Raw genomic sequence first — 19930 nt, 5'->3', positions numbered from 1 at the left:
ATAAAGATAAAACATGCATATTGTTTGGAGAGGTGAAATGGTCACAGGGAGCAAAGAGGCCCCGTCTTCAGCTAGCATCCAGCGCCCACCAGACATCTTCAGGGCTCTGAGTTTTGTAATTATAGCACAAGTCTGCAGAGAGTTCTTGCTGCTTATCTCACCTCAAAACCACGTGTGTTTCAGAATTTTTCAGAGCCACTGATTCAGTCTGCTTCCAAATAGAAAGAAGATTTAAAATGAATCTTATACTTGTAGTTCTTGGCTTAGGATGAAAGGGAGAGAGAGTAAAATAGAGGTTTTCAGTCTGTGAGGGAGAAAATCACTCTAACAGGCCTTGCACCTCCCCACAATCCTCCAGTAGAATAAGGAGCAAGAGAATAAAAGGCTTAACAGTTGAGATTGGTCAATAAAGAAAAGAAAGGGTTTCGTTTTTAAATGGTATGTTTCCCTAGGCATAAACTGATGTTTATGCCTTAAACATAAAGTTTTTTTGCCAGAAAACTTAAAGTAAGTTTTCTGGCAAAAAAAAAAAAAAAAAAAACCTCATAAAATTCTAAATGATTTAAAGTTTTCAGGCAAAAATCATGTTTCATAAATCAGCAATGATTTACTTGTTAAATGTTTTTATTTCATTTGGCTGCATGTTAAGTAAAAGGTTAAGAATAAGTCACTGTGTAAATACTTAAGAAGACAGATGACTCGTAATTTAAAATAAATAATTACCCATACATTTTCCTTTTTATATTCGCTAGGTCCATTAATATTGGCCAACCCTGGTCAAAAAATTCACATTATCTTTAAAAATAAAGCCTCAAGACCATATTCTATTCATGCTCACGGAGTGAAAACAAATAATTCCACTGTTGTTCCAACTCAGCCAGGTAACTACTTTGGGAGAAAAAAATCCCCAAAAGCTTTTATGCAGGACAACGGGGCCAATGTTCTTTTAAATATACGGGTGCAGTTCCAGATGGGAGAGACCAGCGGACTAATAAGATGGGCCCCAAGAAAGCATTTGGGATGGGAGTTCCTTCTGCAAGTCAAGTTTACTTTTAGGTTGGGGAACCCTGGGCAAAACGGTGAAGTGAAGGTTTGGTCTTCAGGGACCACCTCTCCAGGGTATGAATTTCTCCTCTAGGGCCACCCTCCCTCCCACCTCTGTACCTGTTTAGCTGACAGGTATTCTTATACTGTATTCAATCTCTCCAACTCCAGAGTTAAAGTTGGAGTTGAGTACATGATGCAGTACGTGAGGAAGCAGGAGAGGATTGAGCCAATCAGAGGAAATGATGAACCCCATGTATTAACATTTCTGTGGAATGGAATCACTGCCGCACAGCATGCCACTCAGCATAATTAACTTGGAAGAGCATTACTTTTTTTTTTTTCAGACGGAGTTTTGCTCTTGTTGCCCAGGCTGGAGTGCAGTTGTGTGATCTCGGCTCACCGCAACCTCCGCTTCCCAGGTTCATGCCATTCTCTTGTCTCAGCCTCTGGAGTAGCTGGGATTACAGGCATGTGCCACAACACTCAGCTAATTTTTTACTTTTAGTAGAGACGGGGTTTCTCCATGTTGGTCAGGCTGGTCTCAAACTCCTGACCTCAATGGATCCAACCAACTAAGCCTCCCAAAGTGCTGGGATTATAGGCATGAGCCACCATGCCCAGCTGAACATTAATATTTTTTAATAAAAAATGCCTAGTAAGCAGACTCTGATATGAGGGTTTGTGTGCAGGTAGTGCTCGTGGTATCGACTAACATGGAAAGAGTGAGAAATGAGTAGGATTGGACAGGGAGTGAGGTTAAGCAGAGATGCAACCTCAACAGAAGTCACGGCCAACCCAGTTCTGAAGATAGGGTGACCCTCAGCAGTCCTAAGCTGGAGTGAGAGAGCTGGGCTGTTATATCCCTGCACTAGTCATTAGATGCAATCTTGAGCAAGGTGGTTTTCTTCAGCCAAGGCTCTCTCCTGATACCTGCTGGAGCAACATGTGCTTCATTCTTGCTCAAGGATGTAGGATGACATCAGAATGCCTACTATAGTTGCTCACCAAAACAAGTAGTTTTGGAATTCAGTGTATCAGTGAAAGCCAAATTCAGAAAGAAAAGATTTGTAAAGCAGAGGGACTGATGATAGACTTTGATGTCGGGCAAAAGATTCCTTTTTGTTTTTAAGAACAATGCTATCTATAGTCTGTTGAATCTCCTATCAAGGGAGTTAGCAAGTCAGCCCTGTGTTCTGATTAGTCAGGAAAGAATCTGCTACATGCATTCCACAAACACTTCTGAGTACTTTACCTGCTGTATGCTAGGCACTGTGTTGATGTACTGGAAAGCAAGGGTTAGTGCTAAGTAGATTGTTAAAGACTTGGGAGTTGGGGGTGGGGTTGGTTAGTGTCACAGGACTATGACAGCCATGGAAGCTTTGGAAGTGGGAGATATAGGATTATGGTGGGGAGGAAGCAAAAGAAGTTTACTGCAAGAATCTGGAGTTAAGATCCGATAGGACTAATATGCACAGCCTTGAAAGCAGGGAGGAGGTACTTGTGATCCACATGTCGGAAAGTTCAGAGCTGGGATTCAAGGCTTTGTCACGTTGACTAATTACCACATTGACTAAGATCACAAAGCAAGAAGTGAAACCAGAAGTGAAAGCTAGGACTATGCTGCCCAATATTTTTATAGCTTTAGTGTTTGCTCATTGTCTCGTTCTCCATAAAGAAGTTTGATTTTAAAGGCTCTATTTAAAAACACTTTACTTGTCTATTTCAGGAGAGATTCAAATATATACTTGGCAGATATCTGATAGAACTGGTCCTACCTCCCTAGACTTCGAATGCATACCTTGGTTTTACTATTCAACTGTGTCTGAGGCTAAGGTAAACTTTAAATCAAATAACAGCTTTTATCCTATCTCCTCCTAGAAATTATAATGGAAGGAAGAAACTGTATATCATTGTTTTTAAAAAGATTAGTTCTATGTAAACTTTCTTTTAAGTAACTTAAGTATTGTTCAGCTTTTATTCCTACATGGGTCTGCATTTTTCAAGAGCAAAATAAATTATTACATTATGATTACTTAGGTTTATGATTCTTTATAAAATCTCACAGTGAATTGAAAGACATATCTAATTATACAATAATAGACTATACTTTGTTCCATTGAATAGTATTTGAATGACAGAAAACAACAGGCTCTAAATAATTTTAAAATTCAGTTGGATGTGGTAGCTGATGTCTATACAAAAAAATTTAAAAATCAGCCAGGCACAGTGGTATATGTAGTCCTAGGTATAGGAGGCTGAAGTAGGAGGACTGCTTGAGTCCGGGAGTTCAAGATTATGTTGAGCTATGATCACACCATTGAGTAGTAAATAAATAATGGTATAATTGTATGATTAATAGAAAATAAATATGCCATATTGTGTGAGTGTGTGTTTATATTTGAAACTCTCAACCATAAGGTTCAAGTTTATTTGCACTAAAAAAAAAAAAAAAATGGTGCAAGTATTCTATTTGAACTCTTACTTACCTTGGCCCACTCTGCCTGGAACAAGAATCGACACAGAGATTTAATTAAAAAACAAAATGAAGACAAACAAACCAAGACTCTCAACTAAAAGCTGCTGCAGGGGGCAGATGCACAAAGGTGAAGGGACTAACTCCTTTAAACTTCCTGCCAACCAACTTCGATGCCAGGAATTCTAACTAAAACCACATTTTTAAAAAATTACAATGTCAAAAGTAGAGCTAAATCCACGGAAAAATGTATCTAAAATCCTTTTCAGAGGTTTGTTGTTCTCTTCAGACTTCAACTCTAATGAATGAGGTTGCAATTTTTCTTTGATCAAGGACTGAGCATGTCAAACATTTTGTTCCTCACTCTTAGAATCCTGATAATTAAAAACTCAGGATCTGACCTCACTAAAAACTAAAACTTGATTCTACCGCTTTTGTTTTGTGGGGGAAAGTGTTAGTTGTGGCCACAATGAATGTTCTTGCTTTGCCTCCTCAGGACCTTCAGAGTGGACTGGTAGGCCCTCTGATCGTATGCCGCAAAGACACCAACCCCAACATAGTTCACCGTGTTCTCCACTTCATGATTTTCAATGAGAACAAATCCTGGTACTTTGAAGACAATATCAACACCTATGCTTCTGACCCAAACGAAGTGGACAGGGAAGATACTTTTTTTAAACTCAGCAACGAAATGCACGGTAACATTCACTCGCTGACTCACCAATGGTAGCCCACAGGTTGCTCTGCGCGAATGAAGCAGATAAAATTGCCTCGCTTGGCACGATTTATAGAATTCAACCACATAGAACTGGTATAGGTCATGCAGACCAGCGGTTGGCAAATAAAGAAGTTAGGCTTACAGGCCATGTGGTCTGTCATAAGCCATACTCTACTCTCCTACTGTAGAATGACAGTAGTCGCGAACAACAGGAAAACAAATGAAAGTGGCTGAGAGCCAAAAACTTCATTTATGGATGCCAACATTTGTATCTCATATAATTTTTCATATGTCAAGAAATAATATCCTCAAATTTTTTTCAACTATTTAGAAATTTTAAAACCATCCTTAGCTCATGGGCCACAGTAACAGGCAGTGGGCTGGATCTTGCCCACAGACCACAGACCACTGACCACTGACTTAGCAAGCACAGCAAATGCTAGTGTTTTCTAGAGCTATGCAGACAATGTAAAACTAGGAACCTGTCATTTCAGGAAGGCTTTCCTCCCATAATTTTCTAAGTATTTTACCTGGATGAACACAAGAAGTGGAGTTTGGGGCCAACCAAAGTGAACATGGCCCCACCAACTCTTCCTCATCACATTACCTTCACAGGCAGAACTTTTGAAAACTTCATGCTCATCAACCAAAATTATTTAGTAGGTTGACTGACAAGGTACATCTAGGTACATCCAGATGACCTCCTTCCATCTGGAATCACAGTAACAAGACAATTATTCCAATAGAAAGCACATGAACAATCTCACTTACTTACTTGCTTAGCCAGGACAACTTCTGGTCTTAAGCCTCTCAGCTGACAGAGCTCATAAGTATGATTGGGTAAAAGATCCTTAACTAAGGCAAATTCAAATATAGTAATTTCCCACTTCTAAGATTTCCCCCCACCTTTTAGAAATTTATGTAACTTTAAAGTTAATTCAAGTAGACTTTTTAATAAGTGTCACAGAGGAGGGCACAAAGCACCTTGTGAGGCCCTAAAGACATAAAAAGATCCATAATACGGGTTTATATATTGTTTACAGTCTAATGGATGCCAGACTTGCACATTGCTACAATGCAAGGAGGAAGACAGTGTGTGAGATGCTGCCACAGAAATTTAAACACAGTGTAGTACTTTAAATTCTTATTTGGAAGATGTGGAAAGGCTTCATTCTAGGGAAGAGACATTCAGGTTGATTTTTTAAGGTTATATAGGAGTCTGTCCAGTCAGAAAAAGAGGGAAATTACATTCCAAGTAGATGGAAGAATGTGCTCTAAATCACATAGCACTTGGGAAGAAAGAGCCAACAGAATTGTGGGAGACTTCAAACACCTTGTTAGGAATTTAGGCTTGATCTAAACCAGGATTTCTTAACTTCCTCACCTTTTAGGTTAGATAACTCTTGGTTGTAGGGAGCTATCCAGTGCATTGTAGATGTTTATCAGCATCTATGTCCTCCACCTAGTAAATGCCAGTAGCATCTCCCCACAAGTTATGACAACCCAAAATACCTCTAGGCATTGCCAAATGTCTCCTGGGGGACAAAAATCACCTCCTGTAGAGAAAATCACCTCCTGTAGAGAGCCACTGAGCTAAAACACCAAGAACACTAGCTAGGGTATGGTGGGGATAGATGCGTATTTTAGAAATAACTCTGGCACTCATCCAGGCACTTGTACTCCAAGTGTGGCCCCAGGACCAGGAGCATTAGCATCACTTGGGAGCTTGTTAAAAATGCAGAATTTCAGGCTTCACAGACCTAAGTCAGAATCTGAATTTTAACAAAATTCCCAAGCCATGTTCGCATTTAAGTGCAAGAAGCACTAGTGTAGAGCACTGTCTTCTAGTTTCTTCCATTACATCCCTCCATCAGCTGAAAGCATTAGCTCCCAGCCTCCATAGAGATATAATTATAGATTATATACTTACGCCACTGCATTTTATACATAGATTTATATATATAATATATACATATATGTAATATATATAATTATATATAGATTATATACTTGTACCAATGCATTTTATACATTTTAAAGATGCACACAAAATAGCAAAGTAAAAAGAGGCTATGTGTGTGTGTGTGTGTACACATATATATTTGAAATCTTCATATTACCCCTTGGAGACCATACCTGTAGAGGATAAAAGGGTGCCTGGACCTCGTAATGGCCATTCCAGAAAGACAAGTGGCAGATCACAAAGCTCTGACTTAGGGCAGCTAAATAAGAATGGATGCTCCTAATATTCTTCTATTTATTTTATGGAGACAAGGTCTCACTATGTTGCCCACTCTGGTCTTCAACTCCTGAACTCAAGTGATCCTCCCACCTCAGCCTTCCAAAGTGCTAAGACTGTAAGTCTGAGCCACCATGCCGGACCATTCCTAATGTTTTAAGTCTCTTGTGATAATTTTAAATACACAGTTCACCAATATAAGTATCCTTAGTTGTGAAATAGTCAAGTTAAACCCAACTGTATTAACACAAAGTCAGTGCCTCATTTCCTTGGGCAAGAAAAACTCCTTAGAATTAGACACATCCATGAATGGATGGCTTGGTCACATTTAATGACGTCCTCACGCTGGTGTCCCCACTGCCAGCCAAGGTGCTGGTTCACGCCTGTGATCCCAGCACTTTGGGAGGCCGAAGCAGGCAGATCACATGAGGTCAGGAGTTCAAGATCAGTCTGGCCAATATGGTGAAACCCCGTCTCTAAAAAATAAAATAAAACAAAATAATATCCCCACTGCTTCTGAAAACACCCAGGCTATTTTCTATAAGGAAGATTATACTTTTTTAAAGCGGTTATTTTTTAAAAGCTTACATTATTTTAAATCTTTGTTGAATATAATAAACTGTGCCTTTCTCTGCCCCCTGCAGCAATTAACGGAAGAGTATTTGGAAATAACCAAGGTCTGACGTTTCATGTTGGGGATGTAGTGAATTGGTATCTGATTAGCATGGGGGATGACATTGACCTGCACACAGTTCACTTTCATGGCCACAGCTTTGAATACACGGTAAGAGCCTTCGATGGGTCCATCTAATTACTGTGATGGCTTATAAACCGGTTATGGGGTAGTATGGCAAGATAACAGGGCTAGAAAGAAAATGACTAAGTCAGAAATTTAATCCACATCATCTATAATATATGAGGTGCATGCAAATAATTATAATAAACCAAAGAATGAAGTGGATTTCTCACTCTGATCTATTGTTAGTTAATAGGTAAGTAAGACTTTTATAGTCATTTCTAGTTTTACACTTTCTATCCAAACTTAAAAAAATTCTTTTTCATGCCCTCAGTAACATAAAGAAAAACACTGTGAATGCTCATATGCATTTTGCCACATTAACTTTCTCTTCTGTTTTTTTCTGAACTCAATTCAAAGTAAATTGTAAGCCTTATGACTCTTTACCCCTAAATACTGAATCAACTCTAAGAATTAGGGCAGTCTTCACCCCAACCACAATAAAATTGTCACACCCCCAATTTCATAACATTTCATTTTTGAAGGGTCCAGGCCAGTTGTTTTGCAGAATGTTTCATATTCTGCATTGGTCTGATAGTTTCCTCATAATTGGATACATGTTTAACAAATTTAGCAAGAACACGACATGGGTGATTTTGTATGCTTCCCACACATCACATCAAGTGGTACATGATGGCTATAGGTCCTCATATTGCTGAGGCTAAGTTTGATAACTTGATTAAGGTGATTCCAAGAATATAGGAATAAAAACTGTATCAAAGTGATTCTCACTCACAACCAGTTACAGAGAAGACTTTTTGACCTCTGGTCACAAGTAAGTGTGTGGAGATTTTCCTCCACCAGCAACCAATCAGTTCTGTATTGGACACCAACTAGATGTCCTCCAATTCAATTTTGTTACTATCTACCTGGGTACATGTCAGATCCCACAGGTTGAGAGCTCAGTTCTACAAGGCTGCGCCCCACTTCCAATGCCAATCACAAACTCCAGATTGTTTTCATATGCTTCTGAGCAGCAGGCTATACATTGGGATTCCTATGACCCACTCCTCGAATTCAATTAATTCCCTAGAGTGACTTACAGAATGAAGAGAAACACTTGCTTACAATTACTGGTTTATCAAAAAATATATTATAAATTGTATTAATGAATATCAGATGAAGAGATGCTAGAGTAAGGTATGCGAGAAGCAGCACATGGAGCTTGCATGCTTCTTCCAAGTGAGCGACCCTCCAGGAACCATATGTTTGGCTATCTGGAGCCTCTCTGAATCCTGTCCTTTTGGATTTTTATGGAGGCTTCATTACATAGGCATGAACCTTTGACCTCTCTTCCCTCCCCAGAGGCTAAGGGGTAGGGCTGACATTCCCAGTCCTCTAATCCTGCCTTGGTCTTTCTGGTGATCAATCCGCATCATAAACCAAAAGTAAAATTCTAAGTGCCCCTGCAAACACTTGAAAAACTGAATAAAATTCTAAGCCCCCTCTAGACCAAGCACATTCCGAAGCTAACCTGAAAAACTAATTCAGGCCATGATGGGAAGTGAAGGTTGGCTATGCCTCATTATACTCTCCTCCCTTTGGAACTCAGGCACAGCTGACCAGCATTAACATTAAAATGGAGACCTGAAGACTGATGGAACAGACTCTTTGTAGTATTAAGATACCAACACGACAGATAGCAGGCTCTAAAGAAAATCAAAGTATTTTACCCCAAAACATATTTCTTTGACATTTTTTGAAAAGGCCCTGCAAAACTCTTATGGGGAAAAATCTACATTCTATAGAGAATCTTCTTCCTTTCCAGATCTTTTTCCTGATCCAGAAGAGAATGAACTAAGGGTCTGGCACTTTCAAAATCTGATAAGAAACATTTATAATCTATTCTCTCTGAAGCCTGCTACCTGGAGGCTTCATCTGCATTATACACACCTTGGTCTCCACAACCCCTTCTCTTAACCCAGACATTCCCTTCTACTGATTCTAGCTCTTTAGATAAACTCTTTCAATCAACTGCCAATCCAGAAATCTTTGAATCTACCTGTGACCTAGAAGCCTCACCACCTCCAGTTGTCCCACCTTTCCAGACCAAACCAATGTACACGTTACATATATTGATTGATGTCCTATTTCTCCTTAAAACGTATAAAACCAAGCTGTAGCCCAACCACCTTAGGAACAAGTTTTCAGAACTTCTGCAGGCTGTGTCATGAGTATGTCCTTAAGCTTGGAAAAATACACTTCTAAGTTGACTGAGACCTGTCTCTGTATCCCAGATATTCTGGTACATTTTGTGTTTGTGGTCATTAGTTTCAAATGATTTCTCGATTTCTGCCTTAATTTCACTATTTACCTGGGAGTCATTCAGGATGGTTCAAATTGTTCATGGAAACTGAACAATTTCCATATAGTTGTGTGATTTTGAGTGAATTTCTTAAAATTGATTTCTAATTTGATTGTGCTGTGGTCTGAGAGACTGTTGTGGTTTTAATTATTCTGCATTTGCTTAGGAGTGTTTTACTTCCAATTATGTGATCAATTTTAGAGTAAGTACCATGTGGTGATAAGAAGAACATACAGTCTTTTGTTTTTGTGTGGAGAGTTCTGTAGACATCTAGCAGGTCCACTTGATCCAGAGCTGAGTTTAGGTCCTGAATATCTTTGTTAAGTTTCTGTCTTGATGGTCTAATATTGTCAGGGGGTGTTAAAGTCTCCCACTATTGTTGTGTGGAAGTCTAAGTCTCTTTGTAGGTCTCTGAGAACTTGCATGATGAATCTGGCTGCTCTGTATTGGGTGCATATATATTTAGGATAGTTAGTGCTTCTTGTTGAATTGAACCGTTTACCATTATATAATGCCCTTCTTTGCCTTTTTTGATCTTTGTTGGTTTAAAGTCTGTTTTGTCAGAAACTAGGATTGCTTTTTTCTGTTTTCCATTTGCTTGGTAAATTTTCCTCCATCTCTTTTTCTCCAGCCTATGGGTGTCACTGTATGTGAGATAGGTCTCTTGAAGACACTATGCTATTCTGTGCCTTTTAATTGGGGCATTTAGCTCATTTACATTTAAGGTTAGTATTATTATGTTTGAATTTGATTCTGTCATCATGATGCTAGCTGGTTATTTTGTAGACTTGTTTATGTGGTTGCTTCATAGTGTCACTGGTTTCTGTACTTCACGGTGTTTTTGTAGTGGCTGGTAATGCTTTTGTCTTTCAATATTTAGTGCTTCCTTCAGGAGGTCATGCAAGGTAGGGTGGTGGTGACAAATTCCTTCTGCACTTGCTTGTCTGAAAAGAATCTTATTTTTCCTTCACTTATAAAGAAGCTTAGTTTGGCCAGATATGAAATTCTGGGTTGGAAATTTTTTTTCTTTAAATGTTGAATATTGGTCCCCAATCTCTTCTGGCTTGTAGGGTTTCCACTGAGAAGTCCACGGTTAGTCTGATGGGTTTCTCTTTGTAGGTAACCTGGCCTTTCTCTCTAGCTGCCCTTAACATTTTTTTCTTTCATTTCAATATTGGAGAATCTGATGATTATGTGTCTTGGGGCTGATCTCATGGAGCATCTTACTGGGGTTCTCTGCATTTCCAGAATTTGAATGTTGGCCTGTCTTTCTAGATTAGGGAAGTTCTTCTGGATGATATCCTGAAGTATGTTTTCCAACTTGGTTCCATTCTTCCCATCTTTTTCAGGTACCCCAGTCAGTCATAGGTTCAGTCTTTTTTTTTTTTTTTTTTTTTTTTTTGAGACGGAGTTTCGCCCTTGTTACCCAGGCTGGAGTGCAATGGTGCGATCTCGGCTCACCGCAACCTCCGCCTCCTGGGTTCAGGCAATTCTCCTGACTCAGCCTCCGGAGTAGCTGGGATTACAGGCACGCGCCACCATGCCCAGCTAATTTTTTGCACCATTAGTAGAGACGGGGTTTCACCATGTTGACCAGGATGGTCTCGATCTCTTGACCTCGTGATCCACCCGCCTCGGCCTCCCAAAGTGCTGGGATTACAGGCTTGAGCCACCGCGCCCGGCCAGGTTCAGTCTTTTTACATAATCCCATATTTCTCAAAGGTTCTGTTCATTCCGTTTTATTCTTTAGTTCCTCTTGTTGTCTGCCTGTCTTATTTCAGAAAGATAGTCTTCAAGCTCTAAGATGCTTTCTTTCACTTGGTCTATTCACTATTGATACTTGTGATTGCATTGTGAAGTTCTCATGTTGTTTTTCAGCTCCTTCAAATAGGTTATGTTCCTCTCTATACTGGCTATTCTGATTCTCAGCTCCTGTATTTTTTAAATCATGACTCTTAGCTTCTTTGCATTGGGTTACAACATGCTCCTTAAGCTCAGTGAAGTTTGTTATTATCCACCTTCTGTCAATTCAGCCATCTCAGCCTCAGCCCAGTTGTGTGCCCTTTCTGGAGAGGTATTGTGCTCAATTGGAGGAGAAGAGGTATTCTGGCTTTTCGAGTATTCAGCATTTTCACATTGATTTTTTTCCCTCATCTTTATGGGCTTATTTACCTTTGATCTTTGAGGTTGCTGGCCTTTGAATGGGGTTTTTATGGGGTCTCTTGCTGTTGTTTCCTGTTGATTTTTAACAGTCAAGCCCCTTTTCCATAGGGCTGCTGTGGTTTGCTGGGGGTCTGCTTCAGACCCTAGTTGCCTTGGTTTTTCCTGTACCTGAAGGTATCAACAGCGAAGGCCACAAAACAGCAAAGATGACAGCCTGATAATTCCTCTGGAAGCTCCATCCCAGAGGGGTACTAATCTGTTGCTGGCCTGAATTTTCCTGTAGGAGGTGTCTGGAGACCCCTGTTGGGAGGTCTTGCACAGCCAGAAGGAACAGGGTTGGGGACCTGCTGAAAGCAGCAATCTGGTTGCTTTTTGGTAGGACAGTGCTGCATTGGAGGGGACCCTTCCTTGTCCGGACCACCTGAACTCTTCAGAGCCAGCAAAGTGGAATAACAGAGTCAACTGAACTGCAGAGATGGTAGCCTCCCCTTTCCCTGGAAGCTCTGTCTCTGGGAGAGATCAGTTTTGTCTGTATAACCCTGGCTAGTGTTGCTGAAAGCCTGCAGAGAGACCCTGCCCAGTGAGGAAGAATGGATCAGGGTTCCACTTCAAGAAGCAGTCTGGCCATGCATGATCTGGCACAGCAACTATGTTGTGTCATAGGGGACCCCTCCTCATCCAGACTGTCTGGGCTTTCCAAAGCTGGCAGGCTGAAACAGCTGAGTTGACTGCATCACAGAAATGGTGGCTATCCCTCCCCCCAGGAATTTGGTCCTGTCCCAGGCAGTTTCCAGCCTGTTGCCATTGGCTTGGAATTGCAAGCCAGTGGGTCTTAACTTGTGAGGTGCCATGGAAGTGGGGCTTGCAGAACAATGTTGCTTGGCTCCCTGGATTCAGTTCCCTTTCTTGGGGAAAGTATGGATGGATCTTCTGACTTGCCAGGATTCCTGGGGCCACAGTCTGTGAAACTCCTGGGTCTCTGTGTGTGACTCAATAGCTGCTCTCCTGAGAGTCCATACACCTCTATGTATGGGACCCAAGGCCCTGGTGGCATGGGCTCATGAAGGGATCGCCTAATCCTCAGGTTGCAAAGATTCATGGGAGAAGTATGGTTTCCTGGGTGGGGTCACATAATCACTCACCACTTTCTTTAGCTGGGGTTGGGAGTTCCTTTGGCTCTATGCCACTCCCACGTGAGCTGTCGCCCCATCCTGCTTTTCTTCATTCTCCGTGGGTCTGAGTGGTTTGCCTAGTCAGTCCCAATGCAAGAACCTGGATATTTCAGTTGAAGTTGCTGAATTCACTTACTTCTTTTATTCCACAGCTGCTTCTCATCGGCCATCTTGGCCCCTCCCCCGTACTTATTTACAGTTGTTATCATGACCACTTTTTATTCATCATTTGTTGATGATAAGTATTTTAAATTATATCTTTCCTCTTTTAGTTTCCAAGTTTGTATCATTTATTAACATTTACTTAAAGAGCTTTTTATTTCTTTTTCCTAATTCCTTATATAAACATTAATGTATATTTTAGGATCAATTATATTCTCTGTGTTTCACACCACACCTTACACTTTAATCCAACCACTAGGCATCAGTTTACCTTTTCCACATGGATAAAAGTTTCAGATAAAGCTTTCCTGAATTCCAGATATATTATATTAATAACTTCTTTAATGCAGTGTAGAAATAAATTAGATAAGCATGCATGACATGGTTTGCACAAAACCTTATTGGTGTGCTGCTTTCTTTCCCACCATTTAGTGAACAAATTTATTCCTCTTAAATTTTTTTTTTGGCATAAAAACTCTTTATTGTGGAGAATTTTATATAAAAAAACAAAATAATGAAACAAACCCCTACTACCCGAATCTAACCACCCATGGTCCCACTACACTTTAATCTATACTCCTCATTTTTTAAAAGTTAAAGCCTACATATTAGGATTATTCAGTTCATAACTGTTAAAATCTGGTCATCGTGTTTTACAATTTATTTGATGTTGTCAAATATAATAGTTCAGTCCAGCAGATGCCTCTAACATGCCCAAAACCGTGCTAAGTGCTGCACGTAGCTGAAAGGAAATCAGAATTTTTTTCAGGGACAATTGCAGGAGAATGATATGAAGCATTAACAAAATAAGGAACTTTCCTACAGGCAGAAACTGATAGAAGTTGGATTTAAACCCTGGCTTTCACTTTAGAGTCTGAACTCTTTAGCGCTTCACAAAACCACCTCCCTTAAGTAGAACCCTATTTATACCGCAGAGCCTAGTATCACCAGCTCTCAACTTTAACCACTCATTCTAAACCCACTGCAGGATATGTCTAGTCTCCCACCTTGAGACAGAATGTTAACACTCCAGCATCTATGCAGACACTGGGCTTTACTCCCTGAAACTCCTGGGGGCAGTGAGGCACCCCTCTGTGGTTACTAACCTAGTCCTGGGACAAGCCAGCCAGTCACAGCTTGTTCCCTAAAGCTACAGTCTTCCTGGGTGCCAGGGCTCTAGGTACATTTTCCACATTTACCGGTACTTTGGACGTTGTCAATTTGTAGCTAAATTTTTTTTCATACTGTTCTCTACATTTTTTGATGTCGAAAAAATGTACAGTACGTCATCTGTATTATTTTCACTTTAGTTGCAAAATTAATGTTCCTAAATAACAATGGCTTGGGCTCTGATTCTGCATCCAGTAAGACAGTTCAGTCTTCCTCTTGTCTACCTTCCAATGTCTGCAGGGAGTCTTGAGAGCTTAAATGTCTTCTATTCACCCCAACTCTAACTTCCTGCTTCTGCTCATCTCCCTTGCTCATCAACTCCTGTGGCTGGTATTTTTTCATATGTGTGTGACATTCCAAAAGTGGAGCACAAGCCATTTCCTTTGATACTCTTAAGCAACCACAAAATCAAGGCCATTGTGAGTCACAGACTTTAGTGAAAGAGTAGGGTTAAATGAAGTTTCTTTTTTCAGTACTACATAATGAAAGCACTTACCATTTGACATTAGATGCCCCACCCCCAATTATGCTTTTACCACACATCACTGAAAGCCTCTAGTATCTGCCTTTTACTCTCACCCTCAGGACTTGTTTCTCCACATTTTTCCTCTCTAGACTCTCTAACATCTCATTTCTTCTCAAATTATTCAGAACTCTTGAGCTGCAGTTTCCCAAGCGTCCCCCCGCCGCGCCCCTGGCACCACCATCCTCCAAATACCTCACATTTTATTTTGTAGAGCAATTCACCTTCCTCTTAGTCTCTTCCAATCCACCTAGACTAGCCCTTAGGAGTTCATCTCTAAAACGCTAAGCAGCCTACAGAGGTAGTTTCCTAAATATTGGGTTCTCTGCTTAGGAGAGAAATTAGCTAAAAGGTACCTTCAGCCCTCAGCCCCAATCTCCAGAAGGCAGACTTGGTTGCAGATGCCAAGGGAGCTCCTCCTCCCTTCTCCTTCCTCTCCCCTTCTCTTTCTGGTAACAATTGAGTTTTCCTGATTAGCTGCATCTCAAGAAATGACAATCCTTCACTTCAACAACATCCCGAGTTAAAAATGTGTCAGTTAGAACCTTTGGGATTTGAGACTAGAAGTTCTCTGAAATTTAGAGTGCTCAGTGGTGTGAGACACTGGCAAGTTTCTAACACCAGTATTAACTACAGGTACCATAGAGTGAAATATTTTCTTTGCATTCTATCTAACACCGGAATGTTCTGGGGCTTACTTCTCCTCCAAACCCTCGACTGTACTCAGAGAAGAGAACAAAATAGCTTTAATGGCCTCATCCTATCCTATCCTATTTTTTCCTTTCCTTTCATTTTCCCTTTCTCTTCCCTTCCTTTCTTCCTCCCCTTTCTCTCCCCTTCCCTTTTCAGATGGGATCTTGCTCTGTCACCCAGGCTGGAATACCACAGTACAGTGGCATGATCAGAGTTCACTGTGGCCTTGAACTGGGCTCGAGTGATCCTTCCACCTCAGCCTCCCAAGTAGCTGGGACTACTGGCACACACCATCATCTGGCGAATTTTTTAAATACATTTTTTTAGAGATGAGGAGCTTGCTATGTTGCTCAGGCTAGTCTCGAACTCTTGAGCTCAAGTCATCCTCTTTCACCAGCCTCCCAAGTAAGTGAGATCACAGGCACAAGCCATCATGCCCAGTCCAGCACCTGATGCTTTCGAATTGCCACCTGATTAGGTATATTAGAATTTGGGAATTATAGCAAGTGGTAAGATGTGTAAATTACTGATACCTTTTTTAAGCCATGTAACGGTGTTTCATCTCTTTCTTAAGAAATTGGGAGTGTATAGATCTGATGTTAGTGACTTTACTCCGGGGATCTATCGAACTATAAAAATGTATCCAAGAGATGTTGGAACCTGGTTATTTCATTGCCATGTTAGTCAGCACATTGACGCTGGAATGGAAAGCACTTACACTGTACTTGAAAGAAAAGGTAAGATCCATTGGCCAAATTAATTAGAAGTAATATTTAAACAAATGCAGTATTTATATAAGGATATTTAATGCATTTTTCATTACATAATGTGATGTGCCATTCATTCATTCATTCAAAGATTACTATTTTGAGATGACCAAGATACTCTAGTTTTATTTTCTTGCAAAACTTAGGTAACTTTTCACAATCTGATAAAAGATACTCTAGAGTTAAATGTAATTTCCAGATTCAAATAAGACATACATATAAGGTGTAAACAGACAATTCATAGATCAAAAACAAATAAAAATATCCAAACTTGCCAATAATCAAATCACTTCAAAATCACATTTAAGCAACAATAAGATACCTTTTTGAGTATATTTTGGCAAATATTTATCTCTTTTTAATGACAGCATCAACAACAGTGTGGTGGGATAGGGTGCATTGCATATACTTTGGTGGATGTGTAAATTGGTTCCGCAGATCTTGCAGGAATCTAAATTATGATCCTGATAGTTTGACTCAGTATTTCCACCTGGCATTTAATCTCAGAAAATTATCAACAATGCAGAAAAATATGTATCACCACATTATTTTATGCTAATGGAAAACTGAAAACAAACAAATGATTACTGTAAATGTGTGCAAAAACTACCATTTGTCATCTAAAATATCCAACTTTAAAAATCATGTCTTAAAATTTTTAATGAATAAATGCTTATAATACTATATTGAGTGGCAAAAAAAAGCAGTCTACAAACTAGTATCTGAAATATATATGAAGACTGAATAGAAATTTACTGAAATGTAACTGATGGTTCTCTCTAGGCAAGGAATTATTAGTGAGGTTTATTAAGAAAATATTTATTAAGAAAGTAATACATCTCACTAATAACCTGTTTCTTCCAAGGTTTTTGTAAGGTTTAAATCACTTTCAAAGTTAGGAAAACTATTAAACATATATATCATACACTATTTAAAATATACTGTGCAGCTCTTGAGTTATGTGAATATTTTCTCTGTGGGGCTCCTTGCAGGGCTGATGGAACAGAGCCTCTGAAGCAGAGAAAGGAGAGTCTGCACGAACAGTTTCTCAGAATCTTCTCTCAATATCAGTACTACATTTGTTGACAAAACCAAAAACTGAGTAGCCACTGATATTATTTTCACCTACAGCATCCTATTTATATCAGTGATATCATTATTGATACAATTCTAATAATCATTACTCTTATTCCTATCAGTGTTCACACACATTCTTAGTAAAAGAGACTTTGGTGTGCTGTCCATGAAATAAATTCCCCATTGCTAACATTCATTCTTTGGGAAACTAGATTTTGCTTTTCAAAGAAAATAAAGTCAAACTTGATTGGGTCTACAGGTCATCTGTTCCCATAGAAGGGTGACATTGATATGCTGTTAACTTAATAAGTAAACTTTTTGTGGCAAAAATGATGGTAATCATTTTAAGGATGTTTCTAAGACTAATATAAATTTTGTATTTATTCCTTAAATGTGTGTAATCATTTTATTTTAATATTCTAACTTAGAACTTCATGCTATTATACTAAACTTTTGAAACTTTCTTTTCTTCAGCATAAATATTTGATATAATATGAATATTGACAAGCTTACAAGCCAAGGTAAAGCTGCCAAGCAAGGAAAACTCCAGGGACCAAGGAGTCTGGGAGAAACCAGCCAAAGACTTTCATGACAATGTACTAGGGAAAACTAGTTTGAAATAAAAGTTACCTTAGTAAGTTTTGTGTGAGAGCTGCTTCTTATTTTCGTAAATTGACCCTGAAGTGGTGTCTGTATTGTGCCTGTAAGTAATGTAATAAAGCTTTTAACAAATGCAGTGGGGGTAGGCAGGAGAGACAGAGAGAGCAAGAGCAAAGTCTTGCTCAGTTATAAAAAGCACCAAATGTATGCAGTCCAAGACTTTACCTTAGACTGCAATCTTTGTAAACCTTCAAAAAATGAAATTCTCATAGCATGGGTAAACATTTAAATCAATCTTAAAATGTAAATCTTTATATTATATTGTGCCTTAGGATTGGAAAATGAAAGGTCACAGAATACATAATTTTCAGTTTTCCAGAACCAAAAAAAAGGGGGTGAGGGAACTCATGCCTGAGCTGGTATCTGGCAATACTAACAAGTTAGGATGTGTTGTTCTATAAGCAACAGAAAACCTAGCTAAGAGAGAATTATCAGTGCAATTTGTCCTATATAACAAAAAAAGTTTGGAGATAGGTGACTGCTAAGATTGGTTTAGCTTTTTTTTTTTTTTTTAAGACAGAGTCTCTCTCTGTTGCCCAGGCTGGAGTGCACTGGCACAATCTTGCCTCACTGTAATCTCCACCTTCCAGGTTCAAGCAGTTCTGCCTAAGCCTCCCCAGTAGCTGGGACTACAGGCATGCACCACTACACCTGGCTAATTTTTGTATTTTTAGTAGAGACAGGGTTTCACCATGTTGGCCAGGCTGGTCTCAAACTCCTGGTCTCAAGTGGTCCACCTGCCTCAGGCTCCCAAAGTGCTGATGTTACAGGCATGAGCCACCACACCCAGCTGGTTTAGCAATGTGATGATATGAGGGCCAGTGTCTTTAATTTCCTTGGCCTTTCCCTTATGATTGTTGCCTCATGGTTGCAAAATGGTTGCTGCAGCTCCAGATATTACATTCACATTGAAGGCAGAGAAGATGGAAAAGGGGGGAGCATCAATCACATCTAAGGAGATACCAGCCAATTTCTGCATTTGTCTTATGGTCAAAAGCATTATTATCTAGCTACCCCTAACTGCAAGGGAGACTGAAAAAGAACTTTTATAGCTGCTATCATGAAAGGAACAAGGGAGACTGGGTTAGAAATGTCTTGTGGGTTGGCTAACAGCCTTTGCTTTAGACAATAGGTAAGAATATTTGAAATCAGAGACTGGTTATACAAAAGGGTTCAACTTTTTACTTTCTAACTTTTTAGCTGTGTAGGTGGTATACAAAAACTTGGAGTGTCATTAAGCAAATTTCTGACATTATATCATTTCTCTCCAAAATATTCCAATATGTACCACCAGCATAAAAGGTGAACTTGAAAAGGTAATATAGTGGCTGGGTGCAGTGGCTCACTCCTGTAACCCCACCACTTTGGGAGGCTGAGGCAGGTAGATCACAAGGTCAAGAGATCGAGGCCAACCTGGCCAACATCGTAAAACCCTGTCTCTACTAAAACAAAAATTAGCTGGGCGTGGTGGCACACACCTGTAGTCCCAGCTACTCAGGAGGCTGAGTCAGGAGAATCACTTGAACTCAGGAGGCAGAGGTTGCAGTGAGCTGAGATCACACCACTGCACTCTAGCCTGGTGATAGAGCAAGACTCCATCTCAAAAATAAATAAATAAACACAAGTAATATAGTAATAATGCTATTATAACATCAGACAAAATTCACAATAATACCTCATTATTTGATATTAAAACTATTAACAACTTATAAAATATGTGTGCAACTAGCTCCCTCCATAGAAACATTCAAGTCTGAGACTTTTAAAGGTCCTGATAAAACTAGAACATTCTTTAAGAAATTGCAAAAGATATTAACCAAATTTCACCAAGAATAATGCTTAATTAACTAATTCATTTATTCATTTAAGAACACAGTTCCAAACTTTGACTTAACAGTTGGGTGAAGTATGATTTAGTAAACAGAGTTGAATGGAAGAATAGTAATCTGTATGAATTCTTAACAG

At 39.5% G+C, this 19930-nt stretch overlaps 1 protein-coding gene across 1 annotated transcript in view; it reads left to right on the top strand.

The window, feature by feature from the left end:
- LOC101035546 (ceruloplasmin-like) overlaps window positions 1-17929 on the top strand; it is a 39854-nt gene extending 21925 nt beyond the window's left edge. Inside the window, exons 14-19 of the mRNA XM_010335782.2 lie at window positions 753-881; window positions 2774-2880; window positions 4017-4218; window positions 7122-7261; window positions 16036-16198; window positions 17780-17929. Of these exons, the coding sequence (XP_010334084.1) occupies window positions 753-881; window positions 2774-2880; window positions 4017-4218; window positions 7122-7261; window positions 16036-16198; window positions 17780-17784 (746 nt within the window). The 3' untranslated portion in view covers window positions 17785-17929. The remainder of the gene's footprint in view (window positions 1-752; window positions 882-2773; window positions 2881-4016; window positions 4219-7121; window positions 7262-16035; window positions 16199-17779) is intronic.
- The last annotated feature ends 2001 nt before the right edge of the window (window positions 17930-19930 follow it).

This window comes from Saimiri boliviensis, chromosome 9 (genome assembly GCF_048565385.1).
Source record: "Saimiri boliviensis isolate mSaiBol1 chromosome 9, mSaiBol1.pri, whole genome shotgun sequence".
Taxonomy (NCBI): domain Eukaryota; kingdom Metazoa; phylum Chordata; class Mammalia; order Primates; family Cebidae; genus Saimiri; species Saimiri boliviensis.
This window is presented reverse-complemented; position numbering and strand designations above follow the sequence as displayed.